The 23,340-nt window shown below is 39.0% G+C and overlaps 1 protein-coding gene across 1 annotated transcript in view; it reads left to right on the forward strand.

Moving 5' to 3' along the window:
* LOC140238434 (ubiquitin conjugation factor E4 B-like) overlaps nt 1–23,340 on the forward strand; it is a 43,483-nt gene that overhangs the window by 10,298 nt on the left and 9,845 nt on the right. Inside the window, exons 8-22 of the mRNA XM_072318340.1 lie at nt 1,140–1,243; nt 3,312–3,426; nt 4,703–4,786; nt 5,952–6,008; nt 10,115–10,231; nt 11,465–11,554; nt 12,699–12,812; nt 14,334–14,529; nt 15,281–15,513; nt 17,616–17,743; nt 18,942–19,034; nt 19,992–20,109; nt 21,166–21,283; nt 22,139–22,265; nt 23,132–23,279. Coding sequence (XP_072174441.1) covers nt 1,140–1,243; nt 3,312–3,426; nt 4,703–4,786; nt 5,952–6,008; nt 10,115–10,231; nt 11,465–11,554; nt 12,699–12,812; nt 14,334–14,529; nt 15,281–15,513; nt 17,616–17,743; nt 18,942–19,034; nt 19,992–20,109; nt 21,166–21,283; nt 22,139–22,265; nt 23,132–23,279 — 1,842 coding nt within the window. The remainder of the gene's footprint in view (nt 1–1,139; nt 1,244–3,311; nt 3,427–4,702; nt 4,787–5,951; nt 6,009–10,114; nt 10,232–11,464; nt 11,555–12,698; nt 12,813–14,333; nt 14,530–15,280; nt 15,514–17,615; nt 17,744–18,941; nt 19,035–19,991; nt 20,110–21,165; nt 21,284–22,138; nt 22,266–23,131; nt 23,280–23,340) is intronic.

A 23,340-nucleotide genomic window follows, 5' to 3' on the forward strand; every position in this document is an offset into this window, starting at 1 on the left:
CACGATCGCGAATTTAACCACTCGCGAAATCGTCGGGAATTCCCGATTCGCGAAAATTTAGACTCGCGAAATATATGACGTATACATATCTAGCGTGATAAAGTACATTTGGGAATCCATGATCTGCATGCAATGGCTGATTGTGGGATCGATACCTAAATTACTTACATTTTTGCAGTGCATGCAGTAGCTAGCTAGCTAGCTAACATCGCGTAAAAGCAGTCTGGTGCGATACATATAAATCTGGTGCAATGGCGTGTGTGGTATGATGATGGGTGCATGATCAATGAAGTTCAGCTCAATCAACAAAGTGGCTGCTTCAAATAATGGAGGAAATTCGTAAACTACAGCAGAGGTTTAGGATCATTTCAGGAAACTTAACAGATTTTGATGATGATCTGGATAACGAAACCCCTTTTAGGTCTACCAGTCCTAGACCTTCTTCTCTTGAAGTTCTACAGCTACATGCTGGAGCTTGGAGACGTGGTGAATTGTGTGTACGATGTTTACTACAGAGGCCTAATACATTCATACACAGCCTTGCTACCTGCTTCATGCACTGCATGGCACCGGCTGAGAACTAATGTTTCGCGGTTCCAAGAGAGACCCTCGTCATCAATTCATTCCTCTACTCATGTGTCTTTGAATAGTAAAAAGCTTGTGAGGGATATACTTTTTATTAAAACAAATATTGACAGCTTTCTTTTGGGTCATGGATGAAACTTTTTGCCCTCAGTGATTTCTTGACAGTGCCATGCACCTTGACTTCGTCTCAGGGCATAGGACTGCAGAAAATTCCATTCAACTTGTTTAAGTGGACACAGAGAAATGCGGATCATTGTAAAGCATGTCATGGGTCCGTTTCTTCAAAGTTCAGCATGTTGCTGCTCTTGGAACTGTGAACACAATGGACAAAACTTGGAGGGAAGGGATTCCCGACATGCTCTACAAAGATCATCATTTCTCTTTGACCACTGAAGCAAATCAGATAATGTTTTCTGTATTAAGATGTGGGTAATAAGTAACAGTTATATTCATTGAAATGGCATTTAGATTGATTCTCTATTTTTAAAGTTATCATTGCAAAAGGTCTGATTATAATTTTTTTTTGGACTTTTTGTATCTGTGTTGCATTTCAGATGTACCGCCAGCACCCGGCCCTACGGGAACTCCTTCAGGCTGCGCGTCATCAGTGTGTGTGCCACGCTGCTCTCATCTTAGAGGGCCTCTTCACACGGCCCAGGTGAGTATCCCCAGCAGCATTGGTCAGTTTACCGCAAAGCCATGGCCAAATCTAGTTGTAAACCCTGAATTTTCAGGTACTTTTGTTTTCTTGAATTTTAGCAAATAGACTTCCACTTGTGAAAACAACAGTGCGCAAACATATCAACAAAATAAAAACAGAGATTGCCCCGCACATAACACTTGCCTTGGCAAGTTCAGTAATACTGGCATACTCAGTATTACATGTATGTGCATGCTAAAGCTGAAGGCTACTTGCTATTGGGGCCCCCTGCTCTAATTCAAATGGCATGCTACATGCTTTGTAGTACCGGAACATTTTTCTTCTTTTTTTTTCTGAGAGATTTAATCTCATTTCAAGCAGTGTTTTAACGAAACAGTTTGTTTGAGGAGTCACGCCTTCTTCTGATTGTGTGGTTTGTTGTTTGTTGGTTTTTTTGTTGTTGTGTTTTCTTGTTGTGTTTTTTGCAGTTATCATGATAATGAATAGACAAAATAAAAAAGTGTGAAATTACCTACTTGTCATAATGTCCATAAACTGTCATGCATGAAAATATCTGTACATGAAAATTAGTGTTCACAGTATGCATACAGTGTACAGACCTCATTCTGCAGGGAGCTTCTTGAAAATTTCACTGTCTCCTCATGTCTGCATAGCAGAATATTCAAATCTCCCTGATTTAGGGATTACTTTTGGTCATAGAGATGCACGTAGCACACAAGCATTACCCTGATTGCTCTTTGCTATCTTCCTGAATTTTATGTGCTTAAAGGAAACCCAAACCCAAAGAGCAATGTGGATTGAGTGAAAGCAGCAACTTTAGTACATAGAACACATCAGTGAAAGTTTGAGGAAAATCGGACAATCGATGCAAAAGTTATGAATCTTAAAGTTTTCATAAATTCATAACTTTTGCATCAATTGTCCGATTTTCCTCAAACTTTCACTGATGTGTACTCCTACTAATGTTGCTGCTTTCACTCAATCCACATTGCTCTTTGGGTTTCGGTTTCCTTTAATGTTGGCAGCCTTGAATGTGTTGTATTTCCAGATCATATCTCTCAAGTATTCTACCAGAGGCACTTACTAGTGATTAGAGGTCATTTCATTTCATATATTAAACCCTCTATTTGAAGATTACACGATGTTACTCATTCTCCACACAGCGCGGTACTTACTAGCTGGCAGGGCAGAGACAAATCATTATACGCATTGTTGAATCACTTAAATTACATTTAACTAGTTCTATGCCTACTCATTGGTTGCATTGGTCAAGAACAAAAAAACACAAATCTGTACAGGTGGGATGATGCAGTATTGATTGTGTCCACATACCGTTTTTGTATGGCTTTCATCACCTGTAAATTCACAAAAATCTCCCTTCTGTAAGACTTCATGTATGAAAATTCAGATGCTACCAGCACTCCTTGTTGCACCATAGTAGTATACTGTAAATGCATTGTCTGAGTGCAGTGGCAGTATTATCCTTATCAATTTTCTGTGTTTCTGGGAAGTGAGTACAGCATCTACCCAAATTCTTGCGAGCAAATTTTCCAAGAGTTGATGGCAAGTGATATTTTAAAAGCATTCATGAATCAAATTTAGATTAAATGGCAATGCAGAATGGTAGTGGAAAAATTGAAAATGTTCCCTGAAGTTCTGTCGTTTTGTGCGAAATATTTGGGTTATATTCCCTTTTTTGGCAGTGTGGTTGAGTCTGCCCAGTAACACAAGTCACCTCAGTTCTTTTTTCAAATTCAAATTCAAATGAATTTATTAGAAATTTTCTGCATCGAATATATATTACAAATGAAATACAGTCATTTCTTTTTGTTTACAAGACAATAGAACATACAGTGTGTACATCCGAATATAAATCTGAGATATACGTGTACAGATTAAAGAAAAGAATAAGAGAACACATCAATTGGGAACTACTCGGGATAAAGTGAATCAGATGATCTGACTGAATTGTGGCACATGTAATGGGAGTGTGAATGCGGAAGACTGTCGTCAAATAAGCATATAGCTTGAAGATACAACAGCCTTGATTTGTCTCTTTTCACAGCAATCAAACGGATCCCTCAGCCCTTCTTCCCATGATCAGAGAACTCAGCTTACCCCCAAGCTTTCTCCAGGATCTGGTCATCCAGAGTCGCCACAACCCAGCTGGTTTTAAAGCTGTGAGTAGCCAGGAGTAGCCAAACAGTTTTGATCAAATGTGACCTGCTACAACAAAAGGATCCTAAAGTCGTTGACGGCTGAGCCAAGAAAATCGAGTTTGAAGTCACATCATCAAAATTGATCAAAACAATCAGATTTCTGTTTTGGCATAATTTTGTAGTCTAATGTTTTGTCTATCATCTGCCGAAATTTCGAAGCTAAATGATCAAAGGAAAGGCAAAAAATCAGCATTTTTCTGGGCCATGATTTTCTGGCTTCAATGTAACAGAAACGACCCGGTCGTGTCCGAAGATTTGGATTTAGCGCCACAGCTAAACTCTGCCCCTAGCAATGAGGGAGTGATCTAATTGGTCAGTGCGTGGCATCCTGATTAGTGATTGGTCCTGCGTAGACCGCTGGCGCTAAGCTTGAATGAACATCGCAGAGGTCGCAAGGAGCATACCTTCTATTGTCAAGCGGTGAAAACTGTCTCGCCTCCCCTTGATTATGATAGCATCGGAAGGAAAACTTTGAAGGGTTTTTCTTGAAACTCTGATTTCCTCAACCACTCAACATGTGCTAATAAAATCATTGATATCTCCGAAACCGAGTACTTTTATGAGTTGTGTTATATATGACATTAAACTGGAAGAGTAAGGGAATAATGTCATGCCATTTTCAGAAAATTGTCCTCCCCGACTTTCGGATCCTTTTGTTGTAGCGGGTCACAAATCTAGTACAGTACTGTATATGGCATATATTTTGCGAAATTTTTATTTTCGCAAACTTGTGACTCAAGTGGTATTCACAAATTTAACAACACGCAAAATTATTAACTCTGATCTCGACATGAATGCGACGGCACACTTTAATTTTTTTTCTTCATTACCATGCTCCATGATCATGAATTTGACCACTCTCAAAACTGTCTGGAAGTCCTGACTCGCGAAAAATCACTAAACTAAAAATATATGGCATACACAGTAGCCTCTGCATAATCAGGTACCTCTTTATTGAGTATCCCACATGATTGCCAAACATTATCATTACTATTATTATTAGTAGTAGTAGTAGTAGTGGTGGTGGTGGTGGTGGTGGTGGTGGTGGTGGTGGTGGTGGTGGTGGTGGTAGTAGTAGTAGTAGTAGTAGTAGTAGTAGTAGTGGTGGTAGTAGTAGTAGTAGTAGTAGTAGTAGTAGTAGTAGTAGTGGTAGTAGTGGTGGTATTTTGTTGTTGTTATTTGATATTGTCATTATTGTTATCTTAAATATTTTTGAATTTTCCCCCTTCAAATCCAGATATTTCTCCCTGTGATCATGGGTCTAGTGCAAAGCCTCCAACGGTGCTCTCTATCAACGGATGACTTCAGGACTCCACTGGTGGTGAGAGATTAGTAATACAAGTAATCATAGTAGTGGTGGCAGTGGTATTAAAAGGTAGTAATGGTTGTATCAGTGATAGCGGGACTAATAGGGATGGCAGCACTTTGATTTCAGTAATAGTAAAAGGTATAGTAGTAGTAGTAGTAGTAGTAATAGTAGTTGTAATTATAGTTATAGTAGTTATAATTTATCTTATTTTTGTTATGTTGAATCAAATGTGTTTTGTGTTTACCCATGTACACGTGCAAAGACCGAAATGCCGAAGAAAATAATAACAATAATAATAATAATAATAATAATAATAATAATAGTAGTAGTAGAAGTAGTAGTAGTAGGGCTTATACTAGTAATGATGTAAAGAATACTATTAACAGTAAATGTAGTCCTTCAAATAAGATAAGAATAATAGCAACAGTGTAACTTTAAGGAGTTACACATTTATCTCATTATTATTGTTATTACTATTTTTATTTTGTTTATTATTAGTATTAAGTGTAGAAGTAGTGGAAATAGCAATATTAAAATTAGTACAGCGTAATTGTACAAATTGTTGCAGTAGAATTGGTAGTAGCAGCAGCAGTAGTAGTATACATAGAAGCAGCAGTGAGTGATGTAATTGCATTTTTAATAGTAGTACTACTGCTACTGGTGGTGATAAGAGAAATTAGTAGTAACGGTAATAATCACATTAATTGTAAGAAAAATATAACTTATATCAGTCAAATCAACGTTGTAAGAATAGTTGTAGTAGTGCCCCAGTAATAGCAATAGCAGAAACTAGTAAATGGGGCACTAGGAATTGTAGTAACAGTAGATATGTTATACTCGTGGGTTTAGCTTATCACAAGAGAGAATGTGTATGATTTTGGTTATCTATGTACCGCAAGAAGTGTGCTGTTTGAGATTAGATCGTCAGCATGTTCAGCCATATCATTAGTGGTTGTGGTAATTTGAGTTAAACCAGTAATAGAAATCGTAATAATAGTACATGCCAACAAGTATTTTTTTCTTTTTACTCATAAAGCTGTAGATAATAGTATAACCATTGTTCATACAACCACTGGTCAAAATACCAATAAGTTTATATGTTTCACAGTCTGCTAACCTGCAGATTTCCAGATTCATTAAGATTAGGTGATTTCTCTTTTACATCTTGTCTTGGCAGATTTTGAGCGAGCTCTGTAGGATTAAGGACGGCTCATCAAGACCTATATGCAATCTGGTAAGTGTCCTTTCAGGTCTTCAGTCTTCAGATGCACTTTTTAAAAGGAAAAAAAAAGTACTTGAATTGATGTTATGTCATCAAAATTTGATATTCCAACCTAGTTAAAATATACACTACAATATGACAGGAAATTGAATGGTGCATACTGTAATAGTGGAAATTTAGTGGTGTGGATTTTTTTTTAAATTTTATTTTATTTTTTGCATTTCTTGTGACAAGAAACTAGCGCGAGATATGGCACATTAATTTCTTTGCATATTACATGTAACACTACTTTTAAGTTTTGATTCTGCAGAATTAAAGATTATTTGTGCAAAATTTTCCTCTTTTACAGTACTTATAAGGGTACATGATGTGCATGATTACTTAACAGTAACAGTGGTTCTGCTGACTGATTTTAAAGGTTTTTCCAGACCTGTCCTGTCCTGACACTTTCAGATGCCTTATGAGTTTAGAATTGAGAAACACACTAGAGACAAATGAAGCATGTGTCTTTGAAAGCTATTAAAACAAAATAAAACACTACTTTCTCATAATCCTATGCTTCTAAAATCTCAGATGAAGATAGAAGATAGATTAAGCCTTCAGGAAATGCCCCCCCCCCAAAAAAAAAAATAAATAAAATAAAATAGATAAATAAATACAAATAAATAAATGAATAAATAAATAAATGAATAAATAAAAAATAGATACATAAATAAATAAATAAAAAAATAGAAATTTGCAGTGTTGACCCATATCATACTGTATATTTTCAGATGTGCAGGGAAAAACAACTGGTATGATTCGTGTGAGTTTGTAGTGCACATGGGCGTAAATCCCGGGGGGGGGATGGGGGGGATATATCCCCCCCTGAAATGGAGGAGGGGGGGATGGCCTGTACAATCATCCCCCCCTGAATTTTGAGGAAAAAAATGGAGGAAGCAGAAATGTGATTGTAACAATTTTGACATAATTATTGCATGACGTTTGAACGCCGCCTTCAGACAGGTAACATAGCTGAACAGTATTGTATCTTTTAGGAAAATGTATACATAATTTTCTCAAGCGCTCGCTCGCTTCGCTCGCTCGCGAAGAAAGTAACATCGACATACAGTCACTGTAAGGTATGGCTCAGACGTTGACAACGTCAAATAGTATAGGCCTACATGTAAACATGCTATATGACGCGAGTAACTGGGGGCCATCTGCAAAATATGTACGAAAACAAACAAACAAACAAACAATAACAAAAACTATATCGTCATAATTGAACCCCCTCCATTTCCTGAATCATTTCTGAGAGTGACTGATTACTCAGTCAGGATACATCTGTGGGCATTCCCAGGGAAGATCAGGGGCGTCAAATCTATCTCGGCGGGGGGGGGGGGGGGGGGCAAGGGGGCAAAGGGGCATTTGCCCCGCCCCTTTGGAAGTGTTTAGGCAGACAAATCATTTATCCCCCAAGCAATTCCCGAGATGAGGACAAATCTCGAACTTTCTGAATGGAAAATTGTCCAAATATCCCGAGAACTATGCACCAGATCGTTGTATTGCAATCATAAGCATGCAAAAGCTCCGCTATACAGGATCCCTTTCGATAAACTTTGTACACTTTTTATTTGACATTGACGTATATATCCCTAATTCATCAAAGAATGTGCAGCAGATCTTTCACTTAACAAAAGCACCCTCATATGCAGAGGCGTCGATCGGGGGGGGGGGGGGGGGGGGGGGATGGTTCTCCCATAAAAGTGGCACAAACAAAAGCGAAAAATATAGCTACAAACGGCAGTTTTTGGAGTGTAAAATATCAAAATTCTAAAGCTCGCTCGCTCCTTTCGCTCGCATTCAACCATAATGCCATTCTCCTGATGTTGCTGCCAGTGACTGACAGCAGTTTTCGGCCGGTGCGCCCCCCTCAATTTCCAAAGCAAAAAATATAGCTACGAATGGTAGTTTTGGGACTGTAAAATGTGAAAATTTTGAAGCTCGCTCGCTTCGCTCGCTCGCATTATAAATAATCATTATGCCATTCTCCTGATGTTGCTGCCAGTAATTGCCAGCAGTTTTCGCCCGGTGCGCTCCCCTTTATTTCCAAAGTGAAATAATACAGCCACAAACAGCAGTCTTTGGACTGTTAAATGTCAAAATTTTCAAGCTCGCTCGCTCTGCTCGCTCGCATTTAACCGCTATGCCATTCTCCTGATGTTGCTGCCTGTGATTGCCAGCCCCCGCAGTTGCGCCCGGTGCGGCTCCCCTTAATTTTCAAAGCGAAAAAGTATAGCTACAAACGGCAGTTTTTAGACTCTAAAATGTCAGAATTTTCAAGCTCGCTCGCTCCGCTCGCTCGCATTTAATCGCTATGCCATTCTCCTGATGTTGCTGAAAGTGATTGACAGCAGTTGCGCCCGGTGCGGTCCCCCTTAATTTCCAAAGCGAAAAATATAACTATGAACGGTAGTTTTGGGACTGTAAAATGTGAAAATTTTGAAGCTCGCTCGCTTCGCTCGCTCGCATTTAATCATTATGCCATTTTCCTGATGTTGCTGCCAGTAATTGCCAGCAGTTTTCGCCCGGTGCGCCCCCTTTATTTCCCAAGCGAAAAAATACAGCCACAAAGGACAGTTTGGGCGACTGTAAAATATCAAAATTTTCAAGCTCACTCGCTTCGCTCGCTCGCATTTATTCATTATGCTATTCTCCTGATGTTGCTGCCAGTAATTACCGGCAGTTTTGCCCGGTGTGTCCCCTTAATTTCCAAAGCGAAAAAATACAGCCACAAACGGCAGTCTTTGGACTGTAAAATGTCAAAACTTTCAAGCTCGCTCGCTCCGCTCGCTCGCATTTAATCGCTATGCCATTCTCCTGATGTTGCTGCCAGTGATTGACAGCAGTTTCGCCCGGCGCGGCCCCCCTTAATTTCCAAAGCGAAAAAGTATAGCGACAAACGGCAGTTTTTAGACTGTAGAATGTCAAAATTTTCAAGCTCGCTCGCATTTAATCGCTATCAAATTGCGGCCATTCTCCTGATGTTGCTGCCAGTGATTGACAGCAGTTGCACCCGGTGTGCCCCCCTTAATTAGAAAAATAAATAAGAAAAGAAAATAAATTTTTCACCAAAAGTGTGCACCAGATCGTTGAATTTCAGGTCTGAAAATGCAAAATCTTCCTCGTGTGGGAGAGGGATACCCCCCCCCCCCCCCCCCACACACCCTCCCCCCGTTCGGTCGCTCCGCTCCCTCTCACAGATATTCCAAAAAAAAAAAAAAAAATGTCTTCATACTTTTAAGGTCTGATTTTCCGCCGAAAGTCATCTGACAAGCAAAAAAAAAAAGCAACAAGAACAAAAAGTCTTCATATTTTTGCTGCCACTTTCCTCCCACTTTATATTTCATGCAAAAGAGTGGGACATCCAGTCCCTGTAAAGTGTGTGTGTGTGTGGGAGGGGGGGGGGCACCAAGCTTCTTTCCCCCCCCCCCCCCCCCCCCCCCCCCCCCCCCCCCCCCCCCGGGTCCGGTTTTACGCCGTTGGTAGTGCAAGGTCTCTTACATCTTGCATCCTATACCTGAGAAGGCTATGTTGAGCTGCTGATATTTGAGGCCCTTTGTGAGAATTATTCTCATGACACCTCCTCATATTCATGGAAACTAGTATTCCTGACCCCCCCCCCTTTATTACATACATACAAACAAACAGACAAACAAGTGAAACTTGCTTGAATGACCAGTGACTTCACAGACAGAAGGGAATAGTGGATGTAAATAGCTCACATTTTGTTCTGTCCACCCTCTCCTTTCTCTCTTTTCTCCTCACTATCTCCTCCTCCCTCCCTCAATTCATCTCTCATTCACCCCCCCATCTCTTTCCTTTCCCTCCCTTCTTTCTCCATCATCTTTCTCTCTCTCCCTTGCACAATTTCTGTCCCTTTCACTCCCCCATTCCTCCTCTTTATCTCACCCTGTTCCCCCTCCCCTGTATTCCCATCTCCTGTCTCTTTAATATTTTGCCTTTTCTCTTTTTCCCCTTCCCCACTCCTCTCCTTCACGCACACACACACACACACACACACACACACACACATATATTCTTTCTCTCTCATTGCTGACCTTACCCACCCCCAGCTCTCCAAGTCCCCTCTGTGGCTACCAGAGCACGTCAGCAGCGCTGCGGGCCGGGAACTTGAACAACTCTCACTCCTGGGGGCTTGCCTCAGACTTTCTGTATTTGCTGAGGATGACGTGAGTATAACATGTTTTATGTATCAAAATTGATTATCTCTCTGTGAAAATTAAGAGCAAATTTTTCTTTCTTGTGTAGATGATAGTTTGATAGATGTATTAACATTTCAACTGAGATTTAAAGCCAATGACAGAGATTTTCCCTGAATTTTTTTTTTTTTTTTGTAAAGAATAGAGTTATGTACACTTCATGTTGTTTCTTTGTGTAATCATATATATATATGCTATGATTCTTGTAATTGTTTTCTTTTTGTTTTGTTTGATCGGTAATGGAAGAAAAAAAAGATGACATGAGGAAAATTGGGATCAAATAGAGAACATCTTTTCTCCAAGTAATGTATTTTAGTGTACAAGTCATAAAAGACAGTATTTGCTTGAGTATTGCAATTTTGAATATATCTTGCACAGCATGCTTGATTTCAATTTGCAATATTTCATCACAGTTTGAGAGCAAATATCTGATGGGATAATTTCTGAAGACTTCAGGCCACCTGACAGCTGAGGACAAAACCCATCTGTGAAAGAAAAGAAAACTATTTGATGAAATTAGCTGTACCATGACTGTGTTGGAATCTTGAGATGAATAATAATAATAATAATAATAATAATTGCATTTATATGGCGCTTCATACTGACGTTTCTAAGCGCACTTTGCTACTCATACAAATAGATTAGAAAACACAATAACATTAACAAAATCAGCGTTAACAGTAACAAAAGAAGAAGAAAGAAAAGAAAAGAAAAGAAAAATACATGTGATACAATGGTACAATAATTGATAACTGTGTGCGCCTCCAGGAGAAAAAAAAAAAAAAAAAAAAAAAGATGAGATGAAGTGCAGTTTTGTTTTCTTACCAATATTCAGTGTGATTTCTGCATTTACATTATGTATGAGAGTACAATATTTCACATCATATGTAAACATGACACAAATGTTTGTATAGAATGAAATGAAATTACTGGGGATAGTGTCCATTCCCTCCAACTGTGTATAGCCAAACTGTTTTGATTTTACTTTTCCTCTCTTGGGAAGTTGCACTTCTAATTAAGTTCTTGTAAACACACAACAACTAAAAAAAAAAATAGAATAAGAAAAAAAAATACTAACACTCAATTAGGTGGGTTATTTTATGATAGGTGAATGACATTCTTTTTTAAAATTTGTCAAGCCACGTAGTGATATTGATCAGAGAAGAATTTTATTCCACTTGTTTTATCATATTCCTACCTTAGCAAAGAGTTGCGGATAAATACTTTGGCGCGTCAGTAGAAAACCCGAGGCTAGCGATTGAAAATCTCCAAAGAATACTTGATCAAGTCCAGGTGAGTTTAGCACTGATCTGTCTGTCTCTGTGTGTGTCTATGTGTCTGTCTTTTTCTCACTTTGTCACTGTGCATGTTAACCCTTTAACTACTAGAGTTGTACTCTCCTGTAGAGTTATACACAGTGCACCCAGATCCTAAAGCAGGACTGCACTATAACCTTTTTTTTTTTTTTTTTTTTTTTTAAACTGGTCCAACCTTATCCTGTCGGATCAGTAGAAACAAAGTTCTACTGTACAGTTTACTGGTGTAAATCTGAAATCTACTGGTCCTCTGTTTTCTTTTCTTTTCCTTTCTCTCTTTTCTTTCTTTCTCTTTTCTTTCTTTCTTTTTTTTTTTTTTTGACTGGCCCCGACAATCTTATTTTCTTTTTACAGATCATGTCGCACCAATAAAATTTTTGCAATTCTTGAAAAGTTACTGGCCCGGCAGTGATTTTCACCGTCTGGGAATGCAGACCAGCGCCAGTGTTCAACGTTGCCTAGAGGCAAAGAGATAATAGCCTCTGTCATTTCTACAGTGTTGGTAGTTTCATTGTTTAGGAGCTACCCTGTATGACAGTGTAATGGTGATATGTCTGCCACATATCCTGACTATCTTGCAAAAGCCATAGTTGCACAATACTGTAGAACCAGAAATATTTGCAGCATGACATTTGTGCAGATTGGAACTGACAACTTTTTTTATGCCTCTGCCATGAAGTGTCACCAGAGGCATTATGTTTTCGGGTTGTTTATGGCATGATATTTTTGCAAATTGCCCTGACATTCAATGCATAGTGTAGTGTAGGCAGAAACTTTCATGTGCATTTTGATTTCATGAGCCTTGGCTCCTTGCAAAATTCACGAAAATTTCATGCATGCGAACGTTTCTGCTTTATCAGGATTCAGAATAGGGGTGACTTCATCTGTATGAACAAAGTGAATTACGTAAGCAATCAGGTCCTCGAATTGTTGGCTAAAAAACTTTATGAGCATTTTTTGTTTAAACTTTGTTTTAATGGCAAGTCGCCTGCATGTGCTAATAAATGATAGTAAATATCATTTATAAAGCGCTTATTACGACAGTTTCTAAGCACTATAAAAGCATCTCGTAATGGAAAAATAATAATAAATTGTGTTTCTTGTGACCATATTCTCTACAGGCTCACCAGCATCATATTATTCACAGTGTGCTGGTGAATAGTGACACGCGAGAAGCTATGATGTCATTCCTTGCCAGCGTGCTGTCCAGGAACAACAAGCGTGCCCAAATTCAGGTGAGTCCAGCTCACAGAGACTTGTTACTCAAAGAATTTAAGTTGATCTGAAAGTTGAAGTGAATAAGTGAAGAAAAAATTACCATTTGGAACAAATTTATATGCTGTTTTTATACTACAATCTTGGAAAGGACAAAATGTAAGACTTATGCTCATTTTACAACGGGGAATGCAACAAGAGCAAAGAGAAAATTTATACGATGCAAGCACTTTAAATGAATTCGGGAAAATTCGGCAAAGGTTTTACTGGCATCATTAAATGGAACAATCAACAGCAGCAAACAATGTGTGACAGCTTAAACACTAATTGTAAGTGCATTCATTGCTACTGAAGAAGAGGTTAAATTCCTTTGAATGACACTAATCATGATATTCTTCAACAGAAAAGGTTACACACAATGCTACTTTACCAGTGCCCAGCTTAGAAGCCATCACTGGAGAGGCATAGTAAAGATTTTAAAACATTGACTTTTGCCGAAGTGTTTGGGTGAGTGTATGAGAGACATGGAATTTTTCCTTTTATATGAAAGATTGTCGTTCTTGTTGATGTTTTTCAAAGCAGATCATTCAAATGACACAGAAAAGCAAATGGAATATGATTCAGACATTAAAAAAAAAAAAAACTTTAATATGCCGTTGTTGACTAACAGTGATCACAGTGTATATTGAATCAAGGAGTCAAATACAAAGACATTTTGAGATTGAATGAGTGGATAGGCATTGAATTGACTTCAAGTGACTCAGAGCCAATTAATTTGTTCAGGGGAACCTTGTCATAATGAGCTGCAAAGGACCTCTGAAATTTCCTTGTTACTGAGTATATCGGGTATCTGGTTATATCAGGGATGAAAATAGAAGAATATAAAAGGAAAAGACCTGCGAAATTACCGTGCTATATCAGGTATCTGGCAATATCCAACTTAGTTATAATGAGGTAAACTCAGTCGGTAGCGCATCTGCCTCACGATTCAAAGGACCCCAGTTCGATTCCCGGGTCCCAATGAGCAATGTTGTGTGTAATCATACCATCCCATCCAGTAAGACGTAAAATATTCTGTCCCTCGGATAGGACATAAAATGGTGGCCCCGTGTGTGAATGAGTCACAACCCATGCACGTAAAACATCCCGCTTTACTTATTCATTGCAAAGAGCAAGATGTTTAACCCGACGAAGTGGTCCCACTTTACATCCAACTGGAACCCATGAAAGACAAGCTTTTGCAGCTGAATATGGGCTATCCAGCCTTGCTTCTCAGATGGAGATGAACCAACCAAACAAACAAAAACAAACAGGGCCCTGTTTCATAAAGCTGTTCGTAAAGTTACAAACAACTTACAAGTGACTGGTGATCAGTTCTGAATTTCAGTAATTCAGCACAAGAACTGATCACCAGTCGCTTGTAAGTTCGTAACTTTACGAACAGCTTTATGAAACGCGGCCCTGGTTTTATGGTTATTTGCATTGAATGGTGGAGGGACCATTGTGTCATCTTGCCTCCTTGACCCTCTTCTGCCCAACAGGTTGATGAGAGCCAGGTGGCTGGGGATGGCTTCATGCTCAACCTCCTGGTGGTCTTCCACCGCCTCAGCCAGAAGATCCACCTGGCCAAGGTGGACGTCCTGTACCCGCACCACCCCAAGGCCAGGGTGGACGTCTCACAGGAGACTCGTATGAACATGACGGAGCACGAGGCCCAGGAATGGCTGAAGAGTCTCAGTAAGTGGCACCTGTTAAAGGGGAAATCTAGTCCAAATGTAAATCCCCCCCCCCTCGGTTTCGCGCTATAATTCTGTAACGCGAGAAGGCATCGTCGCGAGGCCTCTTGACTTTATTTGTTCAAGTCTCGCGTAACTTTTGAGACCAAATTTGCAACATCCGTGCATACTTTTGCGAAGCCACGCCCATTTTTGTAACGGAATGTCGCCCCAAAACGGGCACAATTTTGTGATTTTGTGTACATTTCCTATGGAAAACAGTGCTCTGTCATGAAAGTCATAAAAACCTGATTATTTTTACAATTAATCACTTTCATTTATTGATTTTGTGCTAATTATGGTAGAAAAATGGTCAGTGACAATTTCCAATGAAAAAACAAAGAAAAAACAAAAGTTGAAAAACAAAGAAATACATAAGAAATTCTGAATCCATCCCCCAACAGCCCTGCCCCTTTAGGGATAAGAAAGAGTACAATGTTACGGGTTCAGTGGTAAAATTTTGATCGAAATCGGGTGAAAAATAAGGAAGTTATGATATTTTGAAGTTTCACTATTTTTTCAGGAAACAGTTCTTGAATGGTCGATATGAATATGCAATTGGCAAAGTGATCATGTCATACCCTCACAACTTGCTATATAGTTTGTACATGAAGTTTTGAAATGTTTATATATCGTGTGGCACTGCCCCTTTAAGCTCACATAAGAAGTGCGGACGTTCATCACCTGTCTCCCTTTCGTTTCCCCTCCATTAGAGTCCAGCACGTGGGTGGAGCCCAAGTTCCCCACGGAGTGTTACTTCATGACCCTTCACTGCCAGCACCTGGCTCTGCTACCGGCCTGCCGGCACTACTCCCAGCGGATCCGCACCCTGCGAGAGCTGGCGCGGCTGACGGAAGACCTCCAGGGCCAGGAGTCCCAGTGGAAAGGCACGCCCCTGGAGCGCCGCAACCGCCAGCTCATCGAGAGGTGGAAATCACAGAGCAAGGTGAGTAGCATCCTGCTGTGAGTAGTTCAACAAATCCACGTATTGCTTATAATGTAACATCTAGCATACTCATAGTTTTTCAAGGTTAGCAATTAATGTGCAGGTTTCATGCTGCAAAAAAAAAATTGTCATTGACTTTAATTCGCAAAAGTTTCTTACCAGGACTGTTTCTTATGTTACAGTATTTTCCATTTGCTTGAATCTTTTTTTTTTATGACATGGTAGTCCTATCATAGGGAGAGAGAGAGAGAGAGACATGAAAAACATTGAAATGAAACGTTCAGTCAACTATGTGTAAGTCAATCTTGACGGGACTGAGGAAAAAGCATTGACCGAGGCAATATACGATAACTGCGTAAGTCGAAGAAAAATTGACTTGCGTTTATTGTTCCTATCAGAACCGCCATCTGATTGAGGTCGGCAGAATTATAGAGTGCCCAGGCGACACCCTGGTGCCCTTTGCCAGTGATTGAGTACACTTTGCTGTGTAGTTAGACTTTTTGTAGTACAAAATGAATGATTTTCCTTTTGTAACTGTCAGAATTTCATCAAATTAAGCAATTAAGCGATTAGCAGAAATTTAACTTGAATAGAGAAATAATACATGAGGCTATGAATTGGTTGGGACTGTTTGACTTAACCGATTACTTGACACAAGTTTTGCTGAATTATAAAGGATTATTACTTCTAGATGTCCTTATACTGACCCCAAAGCCTTGTGAAGAGACTAGTAGCATGGCTGATCACAAATGCGGCTCATTCATTTTACAATGTTTTGACTTTGTTTGTTTGTGATGTACTTACGAATTGCTTGCATGTGATGATAAGCAGTGCCAGGTTGTGGTAGTGATAAGGCAAAAAAAAAAAAAATATCGTTTGTTTGCCCTTCGCGACTGATCAGAAATTTCATGTCCATTTTTTTTTTCCTCTCTTTTAAGTTTATTTTTTCCCACAAATTTCATCTTTTGCAAATTTGTTAACAGTTTTAAACCCAAAATTATCCATTTTAAGCTAAAGAAAGAATGAAAAAAAATTCTAAAAATGTTTTTTTTTTCATCTCATCGACCCGTCGTAATCATGTTCGGGTCGCGTGGGGCCGCAGGCTACGTTTTATAGCATGCATTGCATGCTAGCTACCTTTTTGGCTCATGTGCGTGCATGCGCACGAAATCCAATCAATGCGTGCATATGGGCATAGGTAGTGCGCTAGCTAGCTAGCTACCGTACCGGCCGCGGCGCAGCACAGCGCGACTGCCAAGATGGCTACTTTTGCAGCATCCATTACCAGCTGTCATGGCACCAAAACTGTTTGGAGTTCAGTTGCCAGCATCTCACTGGAAGGTACTTTTTTGGAGCTGTTTGCATATTCAACAAAGATGAACGTTATAAGTGTTTGTCATTGAGTGTTTCTGCCTCGCCTACCGGGCCCTGACAAGACGTAAATTTGAATGAATCCCTTGGAGTTTTTAGTGCATTGACATGGAAGAAAGGGTTAAAAAAAAAGAAAAGAAACCCCCCCCCCCCAAAACAAAACAAAACAAAAAAAAAACCGACCTACCGACCCTCTTGGGGTTTTGACAATTAAGGGCAAACAAACAATTTTTTTTGGGGGGGCCTAATACAACAGTTCTTCTCTGTATTCATTGTGACCAGCCAACCCCCAAAGAATTGATGTGGTTTTGTTTCTAGCCTGGTTATGCAACATCTAAATGTATTCACTGATTCATAGCTTCTGGTCAAATCCATTGTCAAGTACTGTAAAACATGATATATTCGTGGCATGAAATTTTCACGAATTGGGGCCGATGGCCCTTTTTTCGCGGCATGAAATTTTCGCAAATTGCCACTGGCATTCAATGCGTACAGTGTTGACAAGAACTTTCGGGTGCATTATAATTTCATGAATCTTGGCTCTCGCGAAATTTGTGAAATCAAAATGCACGCGAACATTCCTTGTTTTACAGTATTCAAATTTGTGTAATACCCATGTACACCGTATCTTCCCAATTCAGACTTCATAAAAATTATTTAAATTGATTGAAGATTAAAGCATTAGTTTCTCTGAGTCTTATTGTAAGATTGATCTTCATTGCTGTGGACAGAAAATCGAGAAGGCCAAGGTGTGTGCAGATGCAGGCCTTCTACATGAAAGCCTTCTGCGAGGCTGCTTCCAGTTCTACGGCACGGTCATGTCTCTCTTAGTGGAGCTGGTCAGTCCCAAGGGAGCAGCGTAAGTAACAGCAAACATACTGCCAAGTTTACCACATGTCATCTTATATATCTTTCCGTCTTATTTTCCCGTATGGATTTAGAAAGAGACATGCTAAAGAACAACAGCATGAGGGAATGCTGCACACTGCAGTACTACCTGAAGTAATAGTAGTAGTAGTAGTAGTAGTAGTACCGAACATGATTTTGGTTTTTTGTAAAAGTAGGAGTTGCATTATCAATGAGTAATTATAACCATTGTTGAGATACAGACTTATTTACCTGGGGTAGAACTATAAGTATTAGAATTGTTACTTAAAGTACAAACATGGTGGTAATAGAAACAAACATGGTGGTAATAGAAACAATTGTATTGTTACAAGTAGAAGTGCTGTCAATATAACACCGGTTGGTGCCTTGCCAGCAGCTAAAACTACCTGTAAGATATTCAAATTGATGAAGTTCTTGCGTCAAGTTGTTTTTATTGCAATTGATTGACTAATTGCCGTACATCAATGTAAATAAGCACTGAATTGATCAGTGTTTGAATAGTAGCCATGACGAAAGAAATCATGGGCATACATACTCGAGCAAGATATGAACCTACAACCTCCCAATCACCAGACAGGCGTCTTATCCACTAGACCACCGGGCTTTCGCCTAACAGCCAGTGCTGGTTCTAATCCTTATACATGTAGCATGCAGCGGGTACTGCGTAATTATTCAGATCGATGAAATTCTTGCATTGAGTTGTTTTTATTGCAACTGATTGACAAATTGCCCTACATCGACATAAAAGGGACTGTGCAGTACCGGTTGAGGTGAGGATTTTTTTTTGTGAGATAATGAGAAACCTCTTATGAAATATGAAAGAGCATGTTATTTCAAAAATGATTCAATGTTTATTTGATGAAAATTGACCTTGAAATGGCTGAGATGTCCAAAACAGCAATCCTAATAGAATTGACAGGCCATGACTTTTATTAGGATCTCTTTTGTTTTTCCTTGTTTTTAGATGTCTCAGTCATTTCAAAACTGATTTTCATCATATAAACTTTTGATTCCCCATAGAATTGTATTTAACTTTTCATGGAGTGGTTTCTAAATATCTCGCAAAACATTACAAACTGAATCCTCACCTCAACCAGTGCTGTACAGTCCCTTCAAAGCACTGAATAGTTTGATGTTAGTCTTCCCTTCTCTCTATCTCTCCATCCCAGACTTCCTCTTCCTGCAGACATTCCACCAGCTTTCGCTGCTCTCCCAGAGTATTACATTGAAGACATCGCAGAGTTCCTCTTATTCGTCATCCAGTGAGTGTTTCCAAACAGCTTTTTTTTTTTTTGTGTGTGTGTGTGTGTGTGTGTGTGTGTTTACAGGGAAACCCATTCTCTTAACCCATTGTAGACTAGTCCCAAGTATACTCAGGCAGGTGTCTATGGGACATGTGTGTTGTAGCGAAATCAGCTTGTCCTCAACGGATTAAGTCAGGTTGACTATGATGAACTTTAGTAACACGAAATGGCTTGGTGAAAGTTTTCTTTGGATCAAGTAAAAAATTTGAGGAATTTCATCGTTTAAGGTTTTTTCAATGATATCATTGATATTGTTCACATTTTCTTTGGGTGTTTGAGCAAACTGAACCGCACCTTGTTGTACCGTACATACCCATACTGTGCCAGACCAATTGCGCTGGGAGTGTTGGAGGGCTCTGTAGAGATAGTGTACTTGGAGCACTCAAACACATCCTTATTCGTCGTCTTTTGTGATTATGGGGAAACCCTAAATTCAGAAAATGAGTCAGTTGAAACAAAAAAGAATTGTGGCAGCTTTACTTGAAATGAACGAGAAGTAGGAAACGTGCACCATTTCAATGGTTCAGATTTCATATGATAATGTTGATATTCTTTACGATCATGCCGATCATGATGTTTCTAATCTGGATTTATCCGCTTCTGATTTTTCTTGATAATGTTGATATTCTTTACAATCATGCCGATAATCATGTTTGTAATCTGGATTTATCTGCTCCAGATTTTTTTGGTAATGTTGATATTTTTTACCGTCATGCCAATCATCACCTTTCTAATTTGGATTTTTCCTCTTCCGATTTGTTACGATTATATTGATATTCTTTACAATCATGCCGATCATAATGTTTCTAATCTGGATTTATCTTATTCCAATTCTTTATGATAATATTGATATTCTCTGTAATCATGTCAATCATGATGTTTCTAATCTGGATTTTTTCCTCTTCCGCCCCCTAGACACACCCCCCAGATCCTGGAGGACACAGCACAGCACGACATGATTCCCTTCCTCCTCATCTTTATGTGCTCCAGCCAGTATCTCAAGAATCCCTACCTGGTGGCTAAGCTGGTTGAGGTAAAGCTATGAATGTATCCACCCATCTCTCTGTCTATCAATCACTTTATCTCTCCATCTATCTATTCATCTATCTGTCTATCTATCTGTCTATCTGTTCATCTATATATTTATCTATCTATCCACCCATCTATCTTTCCATCCATCTAGCTTTTTATCTATCCATCTATCTGTTCTCTGTTTGTCTATCTATCTATCTGTCTGTCTATCTATCTGTCTATCTCTCTCTCTGACTATTTATCTATCTACCTATCTATCTATCTATCTATCTGTATATCTTTCTATCTATCTTTCTATCTATCTATCTGTCTGTCTATCTATCTCTATCTATCTATCTATCTATATATCTGTCTGTCTATCTATCTCTATCTATCTATCTATCTATCTATCTATTTATCTATCTATCTATCTGTATATCTTTCTATCTATCTTTCTATCTATCTACATCTGTCTATCTATCTATCTATCTATCTATCTATCTTTTTTCTTTCTTTCTTTCTATCTATCTATCTATCTATCTATCTATCAATCTATCTATCTATCACACTGTGCTCATCTGATTTTGTTACATGCTTCTTCCCTAAATCACCTTTCCATTTGTGCCCCAAATTATTGTTTGCTCGTTTTGTGTTATGGAATACATACATTATTCTATCTATGGTGCTGAAAAAGTTTGTCGTTCTGTCAAATAGTATCAAGTGGTGCTTGCTACAACACACACAAAAAAATGTTCCCTCTCTTGGGAGATCGTTTCAGAATGTTTTACTGTGGATGAACATTACACAAGGTCTAATATCACATGATCCAGATTATCCAATCATTGGCCAGTATCTGGTGAACCCATGTGATGTTTTGACGTAAAGTTCACATTCATATTTAGGAATAGTTATCGCTCTGTACCGAGGAACCAAAATTTTTTGCGTATTTCTTTTTTACAATGGCATGTCCATTCTTCATTCTGTTCCTGTTCAATCGTTAGTCGTCACTCACATTTGACGCCGACTTACATACATGTATGCATGACTGACCATTTCTCCGTGGTTTTTTTCCGGTCAGGTCTTCTTTGTCCTGAGCCCTGCTGTCCAGCCCAAGACTGCCAAGTTGTTTGAGGCCATTGAACTCCACTCCCTGGCCATTCCTCACCTTGTTCCTGCCCTTATGAAATTTTACACAGGTCAGTCGCACTCTTGTTTTCTGCTTTGATTTTTGTTTTGTTGCTGTTGTTTTTTCTGTGTGTGTAGGGGCTGGTTACCCAATGCCCATGGTATAACGTGGAGCTGGATGGGATTGCTTTAATAACACGATGAAGTGTCTCTTTGGAATACAGCTTTAAAGGTCCTGTTTACCTTTTGGAGCAGTGATTCAAAAAATTTTCAAGATATCACATTTGATGTGTGATGCATGTGTGTAGGTGTGTTATATCACAAAACATCCTACCATATAAAATTTTTGCAATAAAGCCTAAAATATAAGGAGATATCAGTATTTTTCTCAAACCATAACTGTAGATGGTTTAGTCTGGAAACATTTTTATTATAACTATTATTCACATTTTGTGTATTTAATAATACCTAACAGCGGTAATACGGGTTCAAATTTTTACAGTGGTTGTTTCTATCCCTAACTCACATTTTAGAACTATTTTAAAGCACTAATGCTGGCTTTCTGTTTCATCTGCAAATAGTAAATTATGCCTTAAAGATATTTTCATGTTACAGAAGAAAGCCCTCAGCATTACAGTGTAATCACACTTTGATCTTAATTTTACTTCAGGTAATCTCAAATTACTCTTTTTAAATCAGTGGTTTGCTTTTTCTTGCCCCAAACCCCACCCGTCAAAAACAAACAAACAAACAAACAATTAAACTTTGAAAAGTCATTGGGGGCTTTTCTATTTTGAGTATTTAGCTCCAGAGTGATTGATTTGTTTTGCTTGTTGATGACATATTAGTGTATGTTCTGTCTTTTGACAACATGACATTCAATCATTAGGCAAATTTAACCTTTTTTTTTTTTGTTACATTTGCAGACATAGAGACAACTGGTGCCAGCAGCGAGTTTTACGACAAGTTCAGCATCCGTTATCACATCAGTATCATCTTCAAAGCCCTGTGGAAGATCCCTCTCCACCAAGATGTCTTCGTCCAGACTAGCGAGTAAGTTTATCAAGACTATTAGGCAAACAGAAACCCTGCCAATAATTTCAACTATGCCTTGAATAAATGTAGTCAACATCTGTTTTACATACCAAATAAATTGAAATGAAATTTTGTAGTAGTCGGTCTTGATCACGCTAGCCAGTCCAGACTTCAGATGCTGCCATAGATATCTGCTCTGTTATCACATTAAATGGAAATTTACTGTATACATACATGTACATTTACAAATTACTTACAAACCAAAGAAGTGCAATTTAGTACTATGGGGCAGTTTTGGCACTATAGGGCTGAAGGCAATTGTTGAATATATGCCCCCCAATTTCGGCCTATCAGAAGCAACGATTCATCAAATGAGGTACATATGTTAGATAGTATCAACTGGGCACATTGTGCCACACAAAAAGTAAGTGGTAATCACTGCCAAAATGCCATGCATTATGATTGTGGGGCAGTGTTTCTAACAAGCAAGTCTGTATACAACTTGTTCTCTGACATTAACCCTGTCGGGCCAAATATAAGATGGGGTAAATAGAACTTTTGAACGATAAGACAGGATACTGACTGAATGTTTGATTTGACTTCTCATAGTTGCAGTAAAGCCTCATGTAAATCTTTTTCAGGGTAATGTAGGCATTGTCAGCATTATTTTGAAGAGATGTTGAATAGTGCAGGTCAGGTCATTTTATCCTCATGCATGGTCACAGAGCTTCAATGGAGTAGATTTGGCTTAACACTTTATGTGCCAGGGACTTTGGACGATATGTACTATGCTGTGGGGGGCTTTCTGTGCTAATCAGCACTCAAGGCACACGAAGGGTTAACAAAGATGACATTCCTCTCTATCCCTTTTGTGTGTCTCGCAGATTACAGGATGCCAACTTTGTGCGCTTCATCAACATGCTGATGAACGACACCACGTTCCTGCTGGATGAGAGCATCGGATGCCTCAAGCGGATCCACGAGGTGCAGGAAAACATGAAGGACAAGGCGCGCTGGAGGGAGCTCTCCCAGGTAAGGGTCATTATTGTACTCTTTGTCGCCATCGTTTCTGGATCGCATAGAAATTATATCG

Source organism: Diadema setosum, chromosome 15 (assembly GCF_964275005.1).
Source record: "Diadema setosum chromosome 15, eeDiaSeto1, whole genome shotgun sequence".
Classification (NCBI taxonomy): domain Eukaryota; kingdom Metazoa; phylum Echinodermata; class Echinoidea; order Diadematoida; family Diadematidae; genus Diadema; species Diadema setosum.